At 42.3% G+C, this 18,134-nt stretch overlaps 1 protein-coding gene and 1 pseudogene across 1 annotated transcript in view; one reads left to right on the top strand and one right to left on the bottom strand.

Annotated features, from left to right (window-relative positions):
- The window catches only part of LOC119821948 (nuclear autoantigen Sp-100-like), a 72,528-nt gene that overhangs the window by 16,297 nt on the left and 38,097 nt on the right, over nt 1-18,134 (top strand). Inside the window, 4 exon segments of the mRNA XM_038341035.1 lie at nt 1,960-2,106; nt 3,156-3,227; nt 10,408-10,461; nt 12,975-13,022. Coding sequence (XP_038196963.1) covers nt 1,960-2,106; nt 3,156-3,227; nt 10,408-10,461; nt 12,975-13,022 — 321 coding nt within the window.
- On the bottom strand, nt 8,147-9,182 carry LOC119820988 (annotated as a pseudogene).

Below are 18,134 nucleotides of genomic sequence, written 5' to 3'. Positions count from 1 at the left end.
ATCCACAGTCCTATTGAATAGAAGCATTGAGGATGGACATCCTTTGGTAAAGAGAGAGCTTTTCACCCCTGAGCACTGATGTTTCCTATGAGTTCTTTGTAAATGGCTGTCAGAGTGACAATGAAGGTTGGCACCCACGCTCCTGTCCCCATCACTTGTCTCGTACCCTAGCACCACATCCCACCACACCCACTCTCTGTAGGCTCTTGTGTTGGCTATGCCCTGTCTCTGCGGCTTCTGCTGGTTCTGGAAACTGTGTGATTTGGGGAAACAGTTGGATAGAATCTCTGAAGTTTGAAACCGCAATGACATTCTTCAGCAGAGGAGAGGAGAAATGTGTGTTCATCAGAAGACACAGGAAAGGCTGGTGTAATACATACACTCAGGAGGAGGAAGACAAATAGCAGATCAGGAGTTCTAGGTCATCCTTGGCTCAGTAATTTGAGGCAAGGCTTGGCTACAATGTAAACCTGTCTCAAAAATAAATGATTCAAAACACAAATAAGAAAGAATTCTCCCAGCAGTGTTTACCTTAAAAAACAAATAATTAAAGCATACTAAGTCAGCATATTTCTTTCATTTGTTTGTTTTTTTTGTTTTGTTTTTTGGGGGTTTTTTTTTTTTTTGATGTTTTGAGACAGGGTTTCTCTGTGGCTTTGGAGCCTGTCCTGGAACTAGCTCTTGTAGACCAGGCTGGCCTCGAACTCACAGAGATCCACCTGCCTCTGCCTCCCGAATGCTGGGATTAAAGGCGTGCACCACCACCGCCCGGCTTCATTTGTTTGTTTGTTTCTTTCTTTTTTCAAGATAGGGTTTCTCTGTATATCCCTGACTGGCTGTCCTGGAACTTACTTTGTAAACCTGGCTGAACTCAAACTAAAAGTTCTACCTGCCTCTGCCTCCAAAGCAGTGGAATCAAAGGCATGAACCACCACTACCAGCCTAAGTCAGTATATTTGTATAATAACAAAATAATAATACAGAAGAATCTCACAAACATATTAATATGCATATGTAACTTATATATACACACATGTACATATATCAATCTGGAAGTGTTTGACTTCTTTGAGAACAGAGATAAGTTAACATGGTTATAATTTTCTTTCATATTGGTTATATAAGCGACAAAATTACTTTAGGCTATGAAACTGGAGAGGATAGTTAACTTTGAGATTTACTGTAGGGACAGTGGAATGTGTCACCTAGAGGCCTCTTGGGTGTCGGTCATCTGCTTTTCTGATCCAAGAGATAGTTCCTCTTTGCAATCATTTAAATACTGCTTTTATATATGAATGTTAATCTGCAGTTAAAACTTTAATTTTGTCTTCATTTATTTTTTTGAAAGAGGGTTTTGCTATGTAGCCCAGGTTGCCCTTGAACTTAACATTCCTCCCGTCTTAGCATTCAGAGTACCAGGTTCGCAGGTGTGTACGGCCTTGCCTGGTTACTTTTTAATCTTTAAAATATCAAAACCAATTTTCTATTCAAGGATTCAGTGGATAGAAGGGAAGGGAAGAACGAAGTGGGAGGGAGATTGAGGGGAAAGGGTTAATCAGATATTCAAAAGGATCTTCTAGGGAGTTAAATGAAAATTCTTTGTGTGTATATGTGCGTGTTTCTGTGCATACACATGTACTCGTCTGCATGTGCATGTGTGCATGTGTGTGCTAAGGCCAGAGGTCAACCTCTGGTTGTGTTGTGCTTTGCAGTTATCATGCACTTCTTATTTTTGTTCTGGACCTCGCTGACAGGTCTAGACTGCCTGTCTGGTCGGTGATGCCCTGGGACCCACCTGTCTCTGTCTCCTGAGAGCTGGGATTGCAAATGAATGCCAAGTTAGATGTCATTTTTACGTGGATCCTGGGAATAGAACTCATGCTTGCACAGCAAACACTTTGCAGCCTGAACTGACTCCTCAGTCCCTGAAAATAACTTCTGCATTGTAATTTGGACCAGGAGCAGAGCTACTCAGCCATGGAATCAAAACTCGCCCTTGTTCTGTGAATCTGGTAGATATAAAGCAAGAAAATTTTTCAGTTTTCTTGAGCGGTGAACATCAGACCCACACAAGGACCGACCACAGTCAGGCCTCTGAGGTAATAGGTAAGGATGACTGACCTACTTGCTACAGGATCCCAGGCAAGAGCCTTAGACAAGTCATCAGGGTCCTTTGGGGCAGTGCAGGTAGCCAGGTGGAGGCAGGAAGGGAAAGAGGCCCACCAAAGCCAGCCTTAAGCTTAGCAGAAGAAGGTGGGGGGGAATTAAAGGCAGAAATGAGAAATGAAGGCTAATAAATGGTGAGGCCAGGCTTTCTTTTCTAAATTAAGAGAAGGCAGGTATATGTGTTGGGGGGAGGGTCGGTAGGAGTTAAGAAGAGAGAAAAAAATACCAGGGAACCAAAATACATGTGAGAAGAGATGGGCAGGGAAGCATACCAAGGACCAAGAGGTCCATCGCAGGGAACAGATGAAGAACAGGATGATGAACAGAGCCAAGAAGAAAGCTAAGGAGCAAAGTAGGAGTGAAAAAGAGGTAGGTGAGGGTGTGGGAAAGTGAGAACCAGAATGAGGGTACAGACAAGATGCTTGTCAGTTGCTAGGAGGGACCACCTCTATGACAGTTTGCTCAGTTGTGTTCACAGCCTTAAAGGAACGGTGTACAGCCTGGAGTTAGCAATTCAGGTCTTCTTAGTGTTCATGCTCAGGTGTTCTCTACCGTGTGTGCCTGCTGTCACCGCTAAGGTGTTGCGGGATATTTGATCACACTGGGTGAAGATGTGTCACTGTGTTACCTCACCTGCATAAGGCATCTTTGGATTGATTTAATAAAGAGCTAAATGGCCAATAGCTAGGCGGGAGACAACAGGCAGTACTTCTGGGCTGAGCTGGAAACTCAGGGAAGAATCTCAGAGGTGGGGATTTGCCAGCAGAGGAAGTTGAAAGTTCTGTACTGAGGAAAGGCAATGAGCCATGTGGCAAAGCATAGATTAAACAGGTTAAAGTTTTAAGAGCTGGTTGGGAACAAGCTTAAGCTAAGGACAAGCTTTCATAATTAATAGGAAGTCTCTATATTATTATCTGGGAACTGGCAGTCCAAAAATGTTCAACTACACTAAGATGCTTAAGGCACTTTTCTTTCTTGCCTTCGTGCAGACCTTACCAGAGATAATTCTGATGATGAAAACAGCTGCTCAGAGGAATCCACCTCAGCCACCTGCCAGTCAAGTAAGGAAGCCCAGAGAGCAAGACATGTTGTGGGCATCTGCTCTCAAGCTACTGTTTTATGATGGGTTTTGTTCTGAGTCTGTTCTGTGTGATGGATCCCTGAAACCAGTTCTGTCCATTGAATTTCACTTGATTCTTTTGGAAAATGCAGGGAAATCATTGCATACACTTCGGGGGATTAATCTTATCCTATTAATAGATAGAGTCATCCATTTTTAACGCAATAGAAACAGACATGTGTATGTATATGTGCGTGCATATGTGTGCGCATGCACACTTGGGCATATGTTCATGTGTACAAGTACTGGTGTGTATGTTCATGGAGGTCAGAAGACAATCCCAGGTGCTCATCCTCACCTTCTACTTTGTTTGAGACCTAACCTCTTGTTCATTAACATATATGCCAGGCTAGCTGGACCACAGTCTTCCACAGATTCTGTCTTGGCTACCTGTCCTGCTGTATGGACCCTAGGATTACAGTCCATTCTACAGTGTCTGACTGCACATCTTGGGTTCAGGTCCTCGTGCTTGTACAACAGGCACTTTAACCACTGAGCCGTCTCTGAGCCCTCTGGCCTCAGTGAGTTTGTTTCTTAAACTAATTATCATGTTTATTAAGCGTTAGACTCATCCAATGATTTCTATAGAAAGCAAAAGGCTTCCCACTCCTTTATTAGAAGATCATAGTTCCTCTAAGCAGAAACTCAGACTAGAGTCCAAAAACAACTCATACAGCTATGTGGTTAAGTAAACAGAAATAGAAGCTCAAGATAAAACATTCTGAAACCCAAAGTACTGTCCCTAACAAAATTCTTCATCAAGTCTTGGCTTTGGAGCGATTTTTCAAAAGACTTTACAAATAACGCGCACTTCTTTCTTTATAACATCCTTAAAGAACAACTAGAACACACATAGACGTCCTTTTCTCCTAGTTGAAGAAAACCAGTCACAGATGATATGTGTCTATGTATTCTCCAAAGTCTAATGGAGTATGAGACTGTCATCCTGGGTACTGAGTAGTTTCTTTCCTAAACTGTGGGATAGGAAGGTTTCTGGGTGTGATGTCATGAACCTGTAAGCCAGCACTCTGGTGGTGGAGCCAGGAGGGTCAGTGGCTCAAGGTCATTCTTGGCTGCACAGGACTCTCTCTCTCTCTCTCTCTCTCTCTCTCTCTCTCTCTCTCTCTCTCTCTCTGTCTCTCTCTCTCTCTCACACACACACACACACACACACAGGGTGGGGGAGACTAGAAAGGCTTGATTATCTCAGCCCTATCTGGGTTGTTGGAAGATTAAGATTCTATAGTGTGCCCCTTGGTGATTCCTTTCCTAGATCAAGAAGACTTTAGACATGTGCTTCCTCAGGGAAAACACACTAGGACAAAACCTGAGGTCAAATGAAAACACTTCTCCGTCTTAAGGTTACAAAAGAGCAAACTTTGCAATGCTGCCTTCATTTTAGTTGTTCATGTGTCTTTTGTTTGTTTATTTTTGCTTTTGTTTGTGGGGTTTTTTGTTTGTTTGGTTGGTTGGTTGGTTTTTGTTTTTTCGAGACAAGGTTTCTCTGTAGGTTTGGAGCCTGTGCTGAAACTAGCCTTGTAGACCAGGCTGGCTTTGAACTCATAGAGATCCTCCTGCCTCTACCTCCCCAATTACTGGGATAAAAGGCGTGTGTTACCACTGCCTGGCTTTCATGTATCTTTTAAAAGTAGAAATGTATTTTAGGTTTTAGACTACAAATACACTCTGTGTCTATGGTTCAAAAGTAAAATAATATTTTTCATAGAAATGTGGGAAGTATCAGATCAATGGCAATTGTTCAACGTAAGATTTTCAAGGTCTCTCTGTGTTTGTGTGTGTGTGTGTGTCTGTGTGTGTATGTGTGTGCATTCACACGTGTGTGTACTTGTAGAGGCCAGAGGTCAGTATCAGGTGCTACTCTTAAAGAGACATTTACCTTGCTTTTTGAGAGAGGGTCTCTCATGGGGGGGCATTAGAACTCACAAATTTAGCTATACTGTCTAGCCAATGAGTCTCTCTAGCTCTGGGATTGCATGTGTGAGTTAGCATGGATTGTACAGATCCAACTCATGTCTTCATGCTTGTGTGTCAAGAACCTTACCAACTGAACTATCTCTTCAGGCTCTTCAACATAAGACTTTCCAAGTTTTCCTACAGGAAACACAAGAGATGATGGGAATTCAAAAAGATGGGCAGGGGTGGGGTGGGGGTGAGTAGGAAGTCAAGTCTTAGGAAGAAAAAGGCCAAGTGATTTCAGATGGCCCCTTGACATTGAATTGTGTCTGCCTTACACATCAAAATGGAGTTTTCACTAACCTACTGTTCTGGTAATTTAGAAAGGCAGACCCATGTGCATGGATGGAGGCCAGGCTTTTTAAGCAGATTCAGGGTATTTCTAAAATTTCTTATTAGGGAATTTCCTACTAAATTGATTTTTTTGTTCACAACCAGGGGATTCCAGATAATTCAACTAGTTGGTATAGTGATCAGTATCCATGACTTAGAATCAAATGAGGGAAAGGGGGCCTGTGAAGTCACATGCTCAAGACACTAGATTGTACCAGAAGTTGGCTAGGATTGCAACTTCTAGACGGTGGGATGTCCAAATCGAACTGTAATGGCTCGAATTGTAATCCAAGCATTCTCCATAAGCCTTGATTCTGCAACTCTAGGGTACCACTTTTTGCATTCTTCTTCTCTGATCTTATCAGAAAATCCAAACTCACCAGAGAATGATTTATCCGGACAAGCAGCTGAGAGATAAAATAAAATATAGCAAAAATAAATAAATAAATAAATAAACTAGTAAAAGGATACTCTCTTTACTCCATGAGATTGTACCTATTATTACCAAAGAGTTGAAATAGCACATTTAGTTTCTGCAGTGGCTTTATAGTTTATAGAGTATAATAAGAATACAATTCTTCTGTTTATTGATAACAGTGTCATTTGTCATTAGCTTAGAAAGTCTACAAACAATAATTTGTGCTATTTACATATCAAGCAGATATGATAAGTCTGGGGTTTCTCTGTTCTGTCGGGTCCTGCAGTCATTCAGTCCCAAAGAATCACAGAGATCTACATCAATTATAAACTGACTGGCTCTTCTATTAACTAATTCTTATAACTTATTTTAGCCCATGTGAGTTAACCACATGTCTCGGTACCATTTTTGGTGAGGCAGTCACATCTTGCTTTCTCTGAGGCTGGGATGGACTTAAACTTCCCTCTTCCCAGAGTTCTCATGTTCTCATTGTCCCGCCTCTACTTCCTGCCTGGCGACTGGTCAATCAGCATTTTATTAACAATGATACAAGTGACAGGGTACAGACCATTGTCCCACAGCATAAGGGCTGCAGAGGTGGCTCAGCAGTTAAAAGCACTTACTGTTCCTGCAGAGAATTCAGGTTTGGTTCCCGGCACCTAAACTCTCTCTGCAGGGCTGGCATCCTCTTTTGATCTCCAAGGGCGCCAAGCATGCATGTGATGCACAGACAAGCAAACAATCATGTGCAAAATAAAACGTTTAAATCTTTTTAAAAATATCAATTTATTCTTGATTTATAACAAAGTATTTAAAAGTAAAGCCAATTTTAGTCCCCATTTAGTTACTTGTTCCATTTCACTCTATGCATACTAAAGTCAAATATGTGACAATACCTGTTAATGCTCAACATTAATATATCTGATTTACGATGCAGAAATTAAACATTCAGTTGGTACATTAATTGTCACTCTTGTCAAAGCAGCTTATTTTTATAATTCAGAAATAAGTTATTAGGACAGTCAAAAGACAAAATTTAAATTCAGGTGCAGACTGTATTTACTTGATTGACTAAAATTTAAAAATCAAACAGCCTTCATTTCTATAATATTTCAAAGAAATTTAATGTATGATTTTTGAGAAATATTTTCAAAGATGCCTACATTTCCAGCATTACAATCTGATACTTTTAATAAGAGTTACCCTACACTGCTCATATACCATCTTCTGGCATTACATCTGATACTTTAATCATAATTGTTATAATGATCAAAGAAGTTTAGTTACTAGTTACTATCAATTCACTTATATATAAGCCAAGTGTGCTCACCCTTTCTCAGTTTGTTGAAACTCTGATATGTTGATTTTGGTTTATCCTCAATATAAAATTTCTATGACACTAAACATACCACAAATTGACGACACTTTCAGAGCAAAGCAGAAGTGGACAGTGGACAGTCCCCTTCAGTGCTGCCACCACTGAACTGACCACTCTGTCATGCTGCCTGGCTGAACACTGACATTCTTTAGTTACAAGTGTAAAGACGCCTACCTACATGAGCTTAAAAATTGATCTGCACAAAAGAAATTTAAAAAATTATATACAACAAATTGGTTTTTAAAAATACAAAAATAACATCTGTTACTTCTGTCATGCTGACAACTTGGCATGCAGAAAAAGTTCCAACTCGGTCATCTGCACGGCTGTGCTCTAATGTGATGGACAAACTGCCACTACGTTCACACTGACAGAAGATGTATTCAACATATTTCATATACTAAATACTGCAATATCTCTGCACGTATAAATGCTGGTTATAATAGTTTTTGCTTTGATTAAAAGTGTCTTAAGCTAACATTAAATGCACTAAAATCCACAACGGTTCAGAAATCTACGACCTTACAATAAAGAAATCCAAAATGTACTACTATAAAACAAGAAACGATTACTGCCATGCAAGACTTAAACTGAAAACTGCAAGGAAATGTGATTTAAAACAGCAAGCTCAGATATGCTTAATACTCCAGGGTCAGCAGCAGGCTCTACCAACAGTAGACTTAAAAAAGAAAACACATTCTCTTTTCTGGTATAAATCATATCTTCAAATCCGAGAGCAAGCCGTCTGTCCTCTAGTTTAAGAGATTAGCTCTTTTACGGTTGTTTTAATGAAGTCTTTCCTCTCAGTTAAATTGTAAGCGGGATCGTTTTCATACACTTCTTTGCAAATCTGCTTCATTGTGACTTCTTCCAAGTTAGCATCAGTCAGTAATTTCTCCACTGTTTCCTTTCATTCTTCATCTGTAGGTGTTTTTTTTTTTTTCAGTTTTTTAATTAATGGTTCATCATCGGAACTATCTTCAGATTCAGATTCTTTTCTGGAACTGTTTGATTCCCCTTGGTAGTGCTGCTCTCTGCCTTCTTGACATTAGCACTTTTTACAGACGTGTTACTTTCAGCAGCAGCTCTGTTTTGCTCTTTCTTTTATGGCTGTCTTTTTTGGTGGTTGCTCCTCTTCTTTCTTTCTCTTCATCTTCTGAAGACTCTTCTTTATTTTTCTTCTCATTCCAGGACATTTGGTTTGCTTTGACTTCCTTGTTGTTCCGTTCCTTTTTGCTACCTTTGCTTGAAGATTTTTTGGATTTTGGCAATGGTTTGCCAGAAGGCTTTGGATGCATTAAGAAATTCAAGATCCCCTTCACTAGTTTGCTCTTCACGCCTGATCTCTCTAAATCAAGAACCTCACAGATGCTCTTTAACATGGCATTTCTGAACTTTTTCAGCATTTCTTCCCTCTTTTTATACTGGGTACTGCCTTTTTCAAATGGAAAGCCACTGAACTGACCCACATTCTTCTTTAATGAGGACTCGTGCCTGGTCTGTTGTAAAGCAGTTTGTGTAGATTTCTGAGTTCATCTGGTTTTTTTTTTCTTACTCAGAAAGAAATGTATCCTTCCAATTTCACAAAGTTTCTTACCCTTCCCTTGTGTAATTGTAAATGGCTCTCTTTGTAAGGAAGACACTTGCATTGTTAATCTTTCTACTTTCTTCTTTTCTCCCTTGCCTTCCACGATGAGACTTTTCTTTCTCCATGTCCTCCTCCCCTGCCCCCTCCCCCTTCTTCTCCTCCTCCTACCCCCTTCTCCTCCTCCTACCCCCTTCTCCTCCTCCTCCTCCTCCTTCCATCACCCCCCCCTCCTCCCTCTAGTCCCTGGGGCCCAGCATTTTGGGCTCCTTCTGGTAAGCCAGCTTCTGAGCTGGGCGGTCCTCTGCCTCTACAGGGAGGGGTTGGGCACCGCCTACATGCAGCTGGGGGCAGCGGGTGCACACGAAAAGGCCAAACTTGGCTCAGCAGAATCCTTAAATCTTTTTTAAAGCAACTACAGATATGTCTGTCTAAATTATGGTTAATAATGTTGGCATATTTTAAGTTTTTTTTAATCGGATTTTAACGAAGAAAGTAGTCGTCTGGTCATCACAGAACCTTAGCAGGGAGCCGTGGGAACTAGGCTGTTGCTCATTTATACTTGAGAAAACTAGAGCTACTGGTGCTCGAGAGCCATGGACAAACGACCACAAAGAATTAAAGCGCAATCCAGGATGGGTTCAGTCTCAGACACGGGGCCTCTGGAACCAGGTTCAATACAAGAGAAGCATTCCTTCAGACTGTCCTGGGAACACAGGCTCATTTGATGCAGAGCCAAAAAATTAACTTTGAGTACAAATAACGGTGTTTTGTTGGTTGTTTTGTTTATTACTTTTTATACTCTTTTGGATTTTTTTGCTCTTTTTACTCTTTATTCTTGGGTCCTTTGGGGGAACCGCCACCCAGCTCCAAAATAAATCACACACACACACAGAGGCTTATTATTAATTATAAATGCCCAGCCTTAGCTTGGCTTGTTTCTTGCCAGCTTTTCTTAAATCAACCCATCTACCTTTGGCCTGTAGACGTTTGTCTTTTTCTTACTACTGTAGTCTCATTTTCACACTTACTGTGTGGTTGGCTGGGGGCTGGGGAGCTGGGGGCTGGGGAGCTGGGGGCTGGGGAGCTGGGGGCTGGGGGAGCTGGGGGCTGGGGAGCTGGGGGCTGGGGAGCTGGGGGCTGGGTAACTGTCTGCTAGCATCTTCCTCTCCTCCTTTTCTCCCTCTTTCTCCTTACCCTTCCCAGATTTCTCCTTCTGTTTATTCTCCCAGCCTGCTAGCCCCACCTATCCTTTCTCCTGCCTCTCTCTCAGTGTTTTAGGAAGGCAGAGTAACACAGCTTCACAGAGTTAACAAATGTAACATAAAAGAAGGCAACACATCTTTGCATCATTAAACACAGCATAAACAAATGAAACACATCTTAAAATAATCTTCCATGACATAATAGTTTTTTTCCTTTTTATCTTACAGAGCCTGTAAATTCCAGAAATCCTCCTAGATCCACACACATACATAGGAGAAGAGGTAAGAGAAAATGAAGACTCTTTAAGATGGTTGAACTGTGTGTTCAACAAGAGATTCTTCTTGGCCCTATTCTTCAAAGTACAATACAAGTTTGGTTTTGATTTTAGGTAATTCCTGCTTTAACTTCTAAGTTGATCAGGCAGGCTAACTGCTGTATCGGGTGAATCCAAAGAAGTTAGTGATTTCATTCATATATTAAAAGTCTTTCTAATATTTAGTAGAAGTTCAATTTTTAGTACAGATTTTTAGGTGGAAGAGTTGCCTGGCCCTGTTCCCAATGGTCATCAGAGAAATAGAAGGCCCACCATCTTTATTTAACACTCCCACAATTACCCCAAGAGAAAAGCAATGCTGTCAAAACATGTTGAAAAGATGCAAACGTCACAGGAGACCCCAAAAGGAACAAGGAAAAGAAAAGTGTGGTGTGAAGATTCTCACCTTCAGGGTTAGCTCATAAGATAAAATAGTAAACCTAAGGTAGGATCATGAGCTCCAAGGGTAGGGGCATTCTTGTACTGGAATTTCAGAGCTTTGCAAATTTTTCCTAGTTTCCTCTTTCTAGACTTTTCTTCTTTCATGGTTCCCAAATTGATATTGTCAGCTAGCCACATTTCTACAGTGAGGAGCTGAGCATAACACACTCTTTCTGCCTCTGTCTGTCTGTCTGTCTGTCTGTCTGTCTCTCTCTCTGTCTCTCCTGTGTGTGTATGTATATGTGTGTGTGTCTGTGTGTGTGTCTCTCTCTGTGTGTGTATGTGTGTGTGTCTGTGTCTGTGTGCCTGTCTGTGTAGCTGAGAGATAAACCTGAGGTAATATTCTTCAGGTATCATTTCTCAGGTGTGACCCCTGGTTATTTATGAGACAGAGTCTCTCACTGGCCTGGAGCTCACCAAGCAGGCTAGGTCGGCTGGTCAGTGAGCCCAGGGACCTGTCTGTCTCCATCTCCCCAGCACTGCAGTTACAAGTGCATGTCACCATAGCCAGCTTTTCTTTTTAAACGGGAATTCTGAGTCAAAGCCACTGAGTCATCTGAGTCATCTCCTCAGCTCCGTGATCACAACTCTTCTGAATCCAGAAAGTAACCAGGTGGTGGTGGTGCAGACCTTTAATGCCAGCACTGGAGGCAGCGGCAGGTGGATCTCTGTGAGTTTGAGGCCAGCCTGGTCTACAGAGTGCGTTCCAGGACAGACAGGGCTACACAGAGGAACCCTGTCTCAGAAATAAACAAGCAAAAACAAAACAAAAAAGAAGGAAAGAAAATGATTCTATCAGAAGCCTGGAGCTGAGTACTAAGCAGTGAGCTGGGTGCAAAGCATAAGACCAGCTCGTCTGCACCCAGGACATCAGAGTCTCAAGCTCTCTGCTGTGGTTGCTTCTGACCACACAGCACTGCACAACAGGCCCCCTGGGAGACCATTCTCTCATCTGTACCTTTTTTTTTATAAAAAGAAATGTGTAATGTGTCAATGAAACCCAAGACAAGTCTCACTCAGTACCTGTGGCTCCTCCCAACACTTATCACCTCACCCCTACCCTAAACTTCTCCCTCCCAGGAACAGGGCCTTGCTTCCCTTCCCCCAGCTTCTGATCCTGTATAGGGGCAGCCATTTTGGTCGCCTGGTCTCTAGCTCTCTTGGTCTCTTGGCCACTGGCCGTCTCTACTCCCGGATTTTCCCTCCCCTCACCCCCAACTCCATGACCTGATTCAGTCTGCTGACCTGGTTCAGTCTGGACCCTTCCAGATGCTTGTGGCTGTTCTCTTCCTGTAGGCAGAGTTGCTCTGTGTCTCAGCAAATCATCATTCAGAAACTTATTATTATTTATAAATGCTCGGGTGATAGCTCAAGCTGGTGACTAGCTAATTCTTACATTTTAAATTAGCCTGTAATTCTTATCTACCCTTTGCCACGTGGCTGTACCTTCTTTACACGCAGCACATTCGTCTTGCTTCCCTCTCTGTCTCCCTGACTTTTGAGATTCCACCCTTCTTGCTCCCACCATGCTCTGTCTGGCTGTCCCGCCTATACCTCCTGCCTAGCTACCAGCCAGTCAACTCCTTTATTAAACCCATCGGAAGGTGCCTTGGCAAAGACACATCTTCACCGTGTACAGAAAGGATTATCCCAGAACATCTCCCTCACATTCACAATAAACCTCCTCCTCAGCCTTACCTAGGAGCGGCCATGTCCTCACTTATTCCTTCAAAATCGTCATGAATCGGGGCTTAATGCGATCGCCATAGACGAGTGACAGTCATCTTCTTCTTACGTATGGCCACACTCCCCAGCCCCCCAGTATTGAATTTGTGGGATGATTTGCAGTGAGGATTAAATGGCTGTGGGTCTCTATCCTTCTGGAAGGAAAGAAACAGGAAAGATCATGAATGCATCTTTGTAGTTCAAATGCTGTCCATTTAAGGAGATATTCTCGATATTGACTTCTTAAGTCTTCAGGTAATTCCTGTGGCCATTTTGGTTCTACATTGTTGGTTTTCTTTTCCCTTTTCTTTCCAGGTACGTCTCATACTGACAGCTCGAGCACCAGGAAAAGACAAAGGACAAGTAAGAACAATTTAAAATTCTAGATGTAGCAAATACTCCTCTCTGTAACTAAAGCCTAGACTTCCTTTCAAGCAAAAGAGTGTTAGCCTGGATGGTGGATCACTCACGCGATGCTTTTGGTTCAGGTGAGTGGGAGCCGTGGGCTGTGGCACACAGGTCTCAAAAGCAGTCAACAGTACGAGCTTTTCACCCAAGTAAAGAGGATGATGTTGATCCTGGGGGGAGAGGTCACTTCATTTCACGTGATCATCTAGGGCCTGAGACCTTAAAGATTGTCACCCACCATGCCCAAGACTCCATAGCAAACAGAAATGGAAGCAGATGGTGCACAAATAACCTCAGAAAGGGCATGAGGTCTAAGAAACAATCACAGAAGAGAATGGCCAACAGGGCAAAGTTGGTCCCAGCCCCAGCATTGGGAACAGTTTCTGGAGCAAGTTTGACCAACAGCTCAGATAAAGGGAAGGTTGGCCTGCTGACGGCATTGTCTCTATGCCTCCCAAATAAACTGCAAGTCTGTCCTACCCTTCTCACACAGGCTGCAGGATTACCCAACCCTGCCCATCCTCTCCATCACAGGCTGGCAGGACTATCCCTTCCCAGTTACCCTTCAATTTAGCGAGATTGAGCCTTCCTACACATTCATACAGGTTTCTATTTGTGTGTGTGTTCCTGCATATGTGTAGATACCAGGAGGTGATGTTAAATATCATCGTCTATCTCTCTGCCTCATTTTGGAACAAGTGTATCACATTGAACCTGGAACTCACTGATACAGTGAGGGTGGCTGGTGAGTGGGCTTCAGGGACCTTCCTGTCTATAGCTCCTTAGCTCTGGGATCATAGATGCTCAATGCTGCACCCAGGTTTTTACACAAGTATTCAGGATCAGAACTCAGGTCCTTATGCTTAGTGGCAAACACTTTACCGACTGAGCTAATTTTCCAGCCCTTTTTTTCTAGTTAACAATCTCTTGCTGGATTGGTTCTGAAGACTAGCACTGTTCAGGAATTTTCCTTCTTCCTGCAGGAATATGCAGTAGTTCATCTTCTGAACTGAGTGCTTGGGAGAAATCTCAGGAATACCTAAGATGTGGATCAGGTGTAGAAGATTAGCATGCCCAGCCTTGGACCATAGGATGTCAACAATCTGATGACTGAAGGCCACTGTGACTAGACACATTTCATTCTCCGTGTTATAGCTGATGTGTATCCAGCTATCCTGGGAAATCCTTTTTAATTTTAGAAAGTGTAGGAAGCAGGAAGTGAAGATGAACTCGTGTTTAACAGCTAAATCATATGAACTAAATTTACATACTTATATATTCCTGATGTGGGAGAAATAAATAGCAAAATAATGGTATTTTTACACCCACTAACATACTTACTGTGGTGATTTGAATAGGAATGCCCCCATAGGCTCATATATTTGAACATTTGGTTATTGCCTACTTGACAGAGTTTAGGAGGTATGGCCCTGTTGGAGGGGGTGTGGACTTGTTGGAGGAAGTATGTCACTGTGGGGTGGACTTCGGTGTTTCATATGATCAAGCCAAGCCCAGTATCATCTCTTCCTGCTGCCTGCTGATTCAGATGTAGAACGCTCAGCTACTTCTCCAGCACCCTGTCTTCCTTTGTGTTGCCATGCTTTCTGCCATGATGATAATGAACTAAACCTCTGAATCTGTAAATCAGCCCCAATTAAATGTACTTCATTATAAAAGTTGCCATGGTCATGGTGTCTCTTCACAGCAATAGAACCTTGACCGAGATACCTAGTAACACAAAGATCCTATATACCTAGGGTCATGTGTAACTGTAAAAGACTCAAACTACAACTAGCCTAGCATGAAATTATAGACACAAATAAAAATCTCAGACCAACCATCATCAAATTTAGCATAGTTTTTGATAGATGTCCTTTACCACCTAGTTAGATTATATTATATTATCTCAGCATATTTTTAGCAAGATCATAACAGCCTTGAAATTTGGGCAGACTAACTCTTGCTATTCCCATTAGTAAAGGTAAGTAACATATAAATGTGTAAGAGTTTAAAAAAGGGAATACTCAAATCTAGCAACCCACGTGTTTCACAATCAGTGACTATTGTGTATAATAGGAGGAAGAAAGCTGTGTTTCCATGATCAGAATCCAAAGAAGTAGTCAGGACCACATAACATTCAGATGAATGTATCAGAACCTTACATAACTAACCAGTGTTCAGATTATTATCACCAGCATAAACCCAGGTGGGTGTGGCAGTTTACCTGTAACCCCACTGTAAGGGAGGCAGGGATGGGATCCCCTGGACAAGATGGCTAGCCTGACTAGTCAAATTAGGAAAGATCCTGGGAAAACTGAGAGACCCTACATCAATAAATAATGTGGAATTTAGTACAAATAATAAAAACCCAGAGTCAGAAATTGGGGTTCAACCCCAAAAAACAGAAAAGCAAAGCAGCCAAGCCACTAGAGAAGGCTGGGCAACCGCAGACTAAGCCAACTAAGCAAACTAAGCCTTTTCTCTCCTCCCATTTTATATTCCCTCTAGTGCTGGGATTAAAAGCATATGACTCCCAAGTACTGCGATTAAAGATGTGAGCCACTATCACCTGGATTTGTTTCTGCATTGATCTTGTGAGGGGCCTTGATCTCATAAAGATCAATCTGCCTCTGTCTCCTCTCCCAAACACTGGGATTAAAGGTGTGTGCCACCACTGCCTGAACTCTAGTGACTTAACTTTACCCTTCTGATCTTTATTTACCTATTAGATTAATTTATCATTTATTAAAACATAAATAAAATATTACTATAGAGGAGAATGTGGAGACACACCAATGTCAGCTTCTGGCCTCCTTGTGCATGGATACATACATATACCACACACACACACACACACACATACACACAAACACACACATGGCTAGGGACAAATTTCAGTTGATAAAATGCTGAAAGGTCCTAAAGTTGATCCCCAAAACCTTTCTTGTCAAGAGGGAGAGAGAGAGAGAGAGAGAGAGAGAGAGAGAGAGAGAGAGAGAGAGAGAGAGAGAGAGAGAGAGAGCAAAGTGTGCCCCACATGCTTGTAATCCCAGCTCAGAGGAGGTAGAAACAGGAGGATCCCTGGGGCTCACTGACCAACCAGGCTGGCCTACACAGAAAGTCCAAGGCAAAGGAAAGATTCTGTGACAAAAGGAGGAGTGTGACTGTAGAATGGCACCAAGGTTGTCCCCTGGGGTCAACATGCAATCCCATGTATATTCCCCTGCACACATGCACCTGCACATGTGGACATGCACTAGCACAGATCATATATATATATATATCCTGTAACATACAAATGTACTATGCACATACGTGTGTGAAGAGTGAAAGAGAGAGAGACTAATCATGACAGTGAACAGTACAACTGACCACCTCAATAACTATGGTGGTCACTGTGGTTGTCATTAGGGTGCTCAGCTGTATTTGTTCACTATAGTGGTCAGTCATAGTGGTCACTGTGGTGACTGTTGATATGGTTAGCTAGGTGCTCACTGTGAGGGTCACTAACAGTGGTCTCTGTGCTGGTCAGTTGCAGTGTTCACTGTGATGGTTGATCATACTCATTACTGTTGTTGTCACTGATGTGGTCAGTTGTAGTTTTCACTGTAATTAACAGCCACAGTGGTCATGGTGATGGGCACTTGTAGTTTTCACTGAGGCTCAGCCGTAGTGGTTACTGTGGTGGTCAGTTGTTGCCATCACTGTGGTGTGCAGTTGTAGTCATTACTGTGAGTGGTGAGTTCAGCCATAGTGGTCAATCTGTGAATTAATGAATGGAGTCAAAAGAGAGAAGACTGTCAAAAAGAAGGAACAGGGGCAACTATTTTTATACTGAATGTCCAGGAATGATTGACAGAGAAATAAAGGACAAATCACTGACAAAAACACTGCTGGAAACTGAACTTGGTAGTGTAAGAGTCAATCAGGTGTTTCTGGTTTTGAAGGGATGAGAGGGTCATGGGGAGCAGTTGAGGTTTGGCACTTTAAGAGGACAGGAGAGGCCACTGGTAAGATGCAGCCTCAGCAGAGTTGAAGACCCAGGACTAAAGGGATCATGTAGAGAAGTTGAGGCTTGGCACCGTGAATACACACCAGAAGGGACTATTTGTGAAAGTGCAGCCCATTTACAGCAGGAGACCCCAGCATTATGGAGCTGCCAGTACCATAGGATGATCACCAAGAACAGCAGCAATGATGCAGAGCCGGCCAGAGCCTAGAAGACAAACTGTGTGTGCTGCACAGAGTGGAGACAAGAATGTGAACCAAGCCCCTTGGAGGAACCCAGAGATCAAAAGTGGATCCCAGACATTGGATACTTAGTTATTTACAGTTGGAGTTTGGTTTTCCTTTCATCTCATTGTGACTGTGCCCTGGTTTCTTGAAGTAAGAAAGTATTTAACTTAATTTTGAGTTTTTACAGGAGCCCACAATTGGGAGGGTTTGGGATTCTAAAGAGATTAGATATGTTAAAGAGACTGAGCATTCCATGTGTTTGAATTTGGAAAGAACTGAACTTTTAAAGTTATGTTTAAATGTACTATCTTGTAGATGAATGAAAAAGGAAAGATTATATCTTAATCACGATGTGTTTGTGTGTCAAGATGAGAAGAGGTCAACTGTATCAATTGTGCTGGAAACATTGTTGTTAACTTGACACAAGTTAAAGTTATCTAAGAAGAATGAACCTTAATTTTTTAAAAAAATGTCTCCTTGTGTTCTGGCTATAGGCAAGCCTTTAGGGCATTTATTTTTAATTAGTGATTGAAGGGTGATGACCCTGGCCATTGTGGGTGGTGCCATCCCTGGGATGGTGGTCCTGGGTTCATTAGGAAACCAGGCTAAGCAATCCATGAGAAGCAGGATAGTAAACAGCGCTCCTCCACGGCTTCTGCATATTCGTTCTCTTGCTGCAGGTTCCCTGTTTGACTTCTGTCTTGACTTCCTTCCATGATGAACAGTGGTGTGCAAGTGTAAGGCAAATGACCCATTTGTCTCCAAGTTCCCTTTAGTTATGGTGTTTCATCACAGCAGTAGTAACCCTAACAAGGCAGAGATGGAAGTAGA

This window comes from Arvicola amphibius, chromosome 8 (assembly GCF_903992535.2).
Source record: "Arvicola amphibius chromosome 8, mArvAmp1.2, whole genome shotgun sequence".
Lineage (NCBI taxonomy): Eukaryota > Metazoa > Chordata > Mammalia > Rodentia > Cricetidae > Arvicola > Arvicola amphibius.
This window is presented reverse-complemented; position numbering and strand designations above follow the sequence as displayed.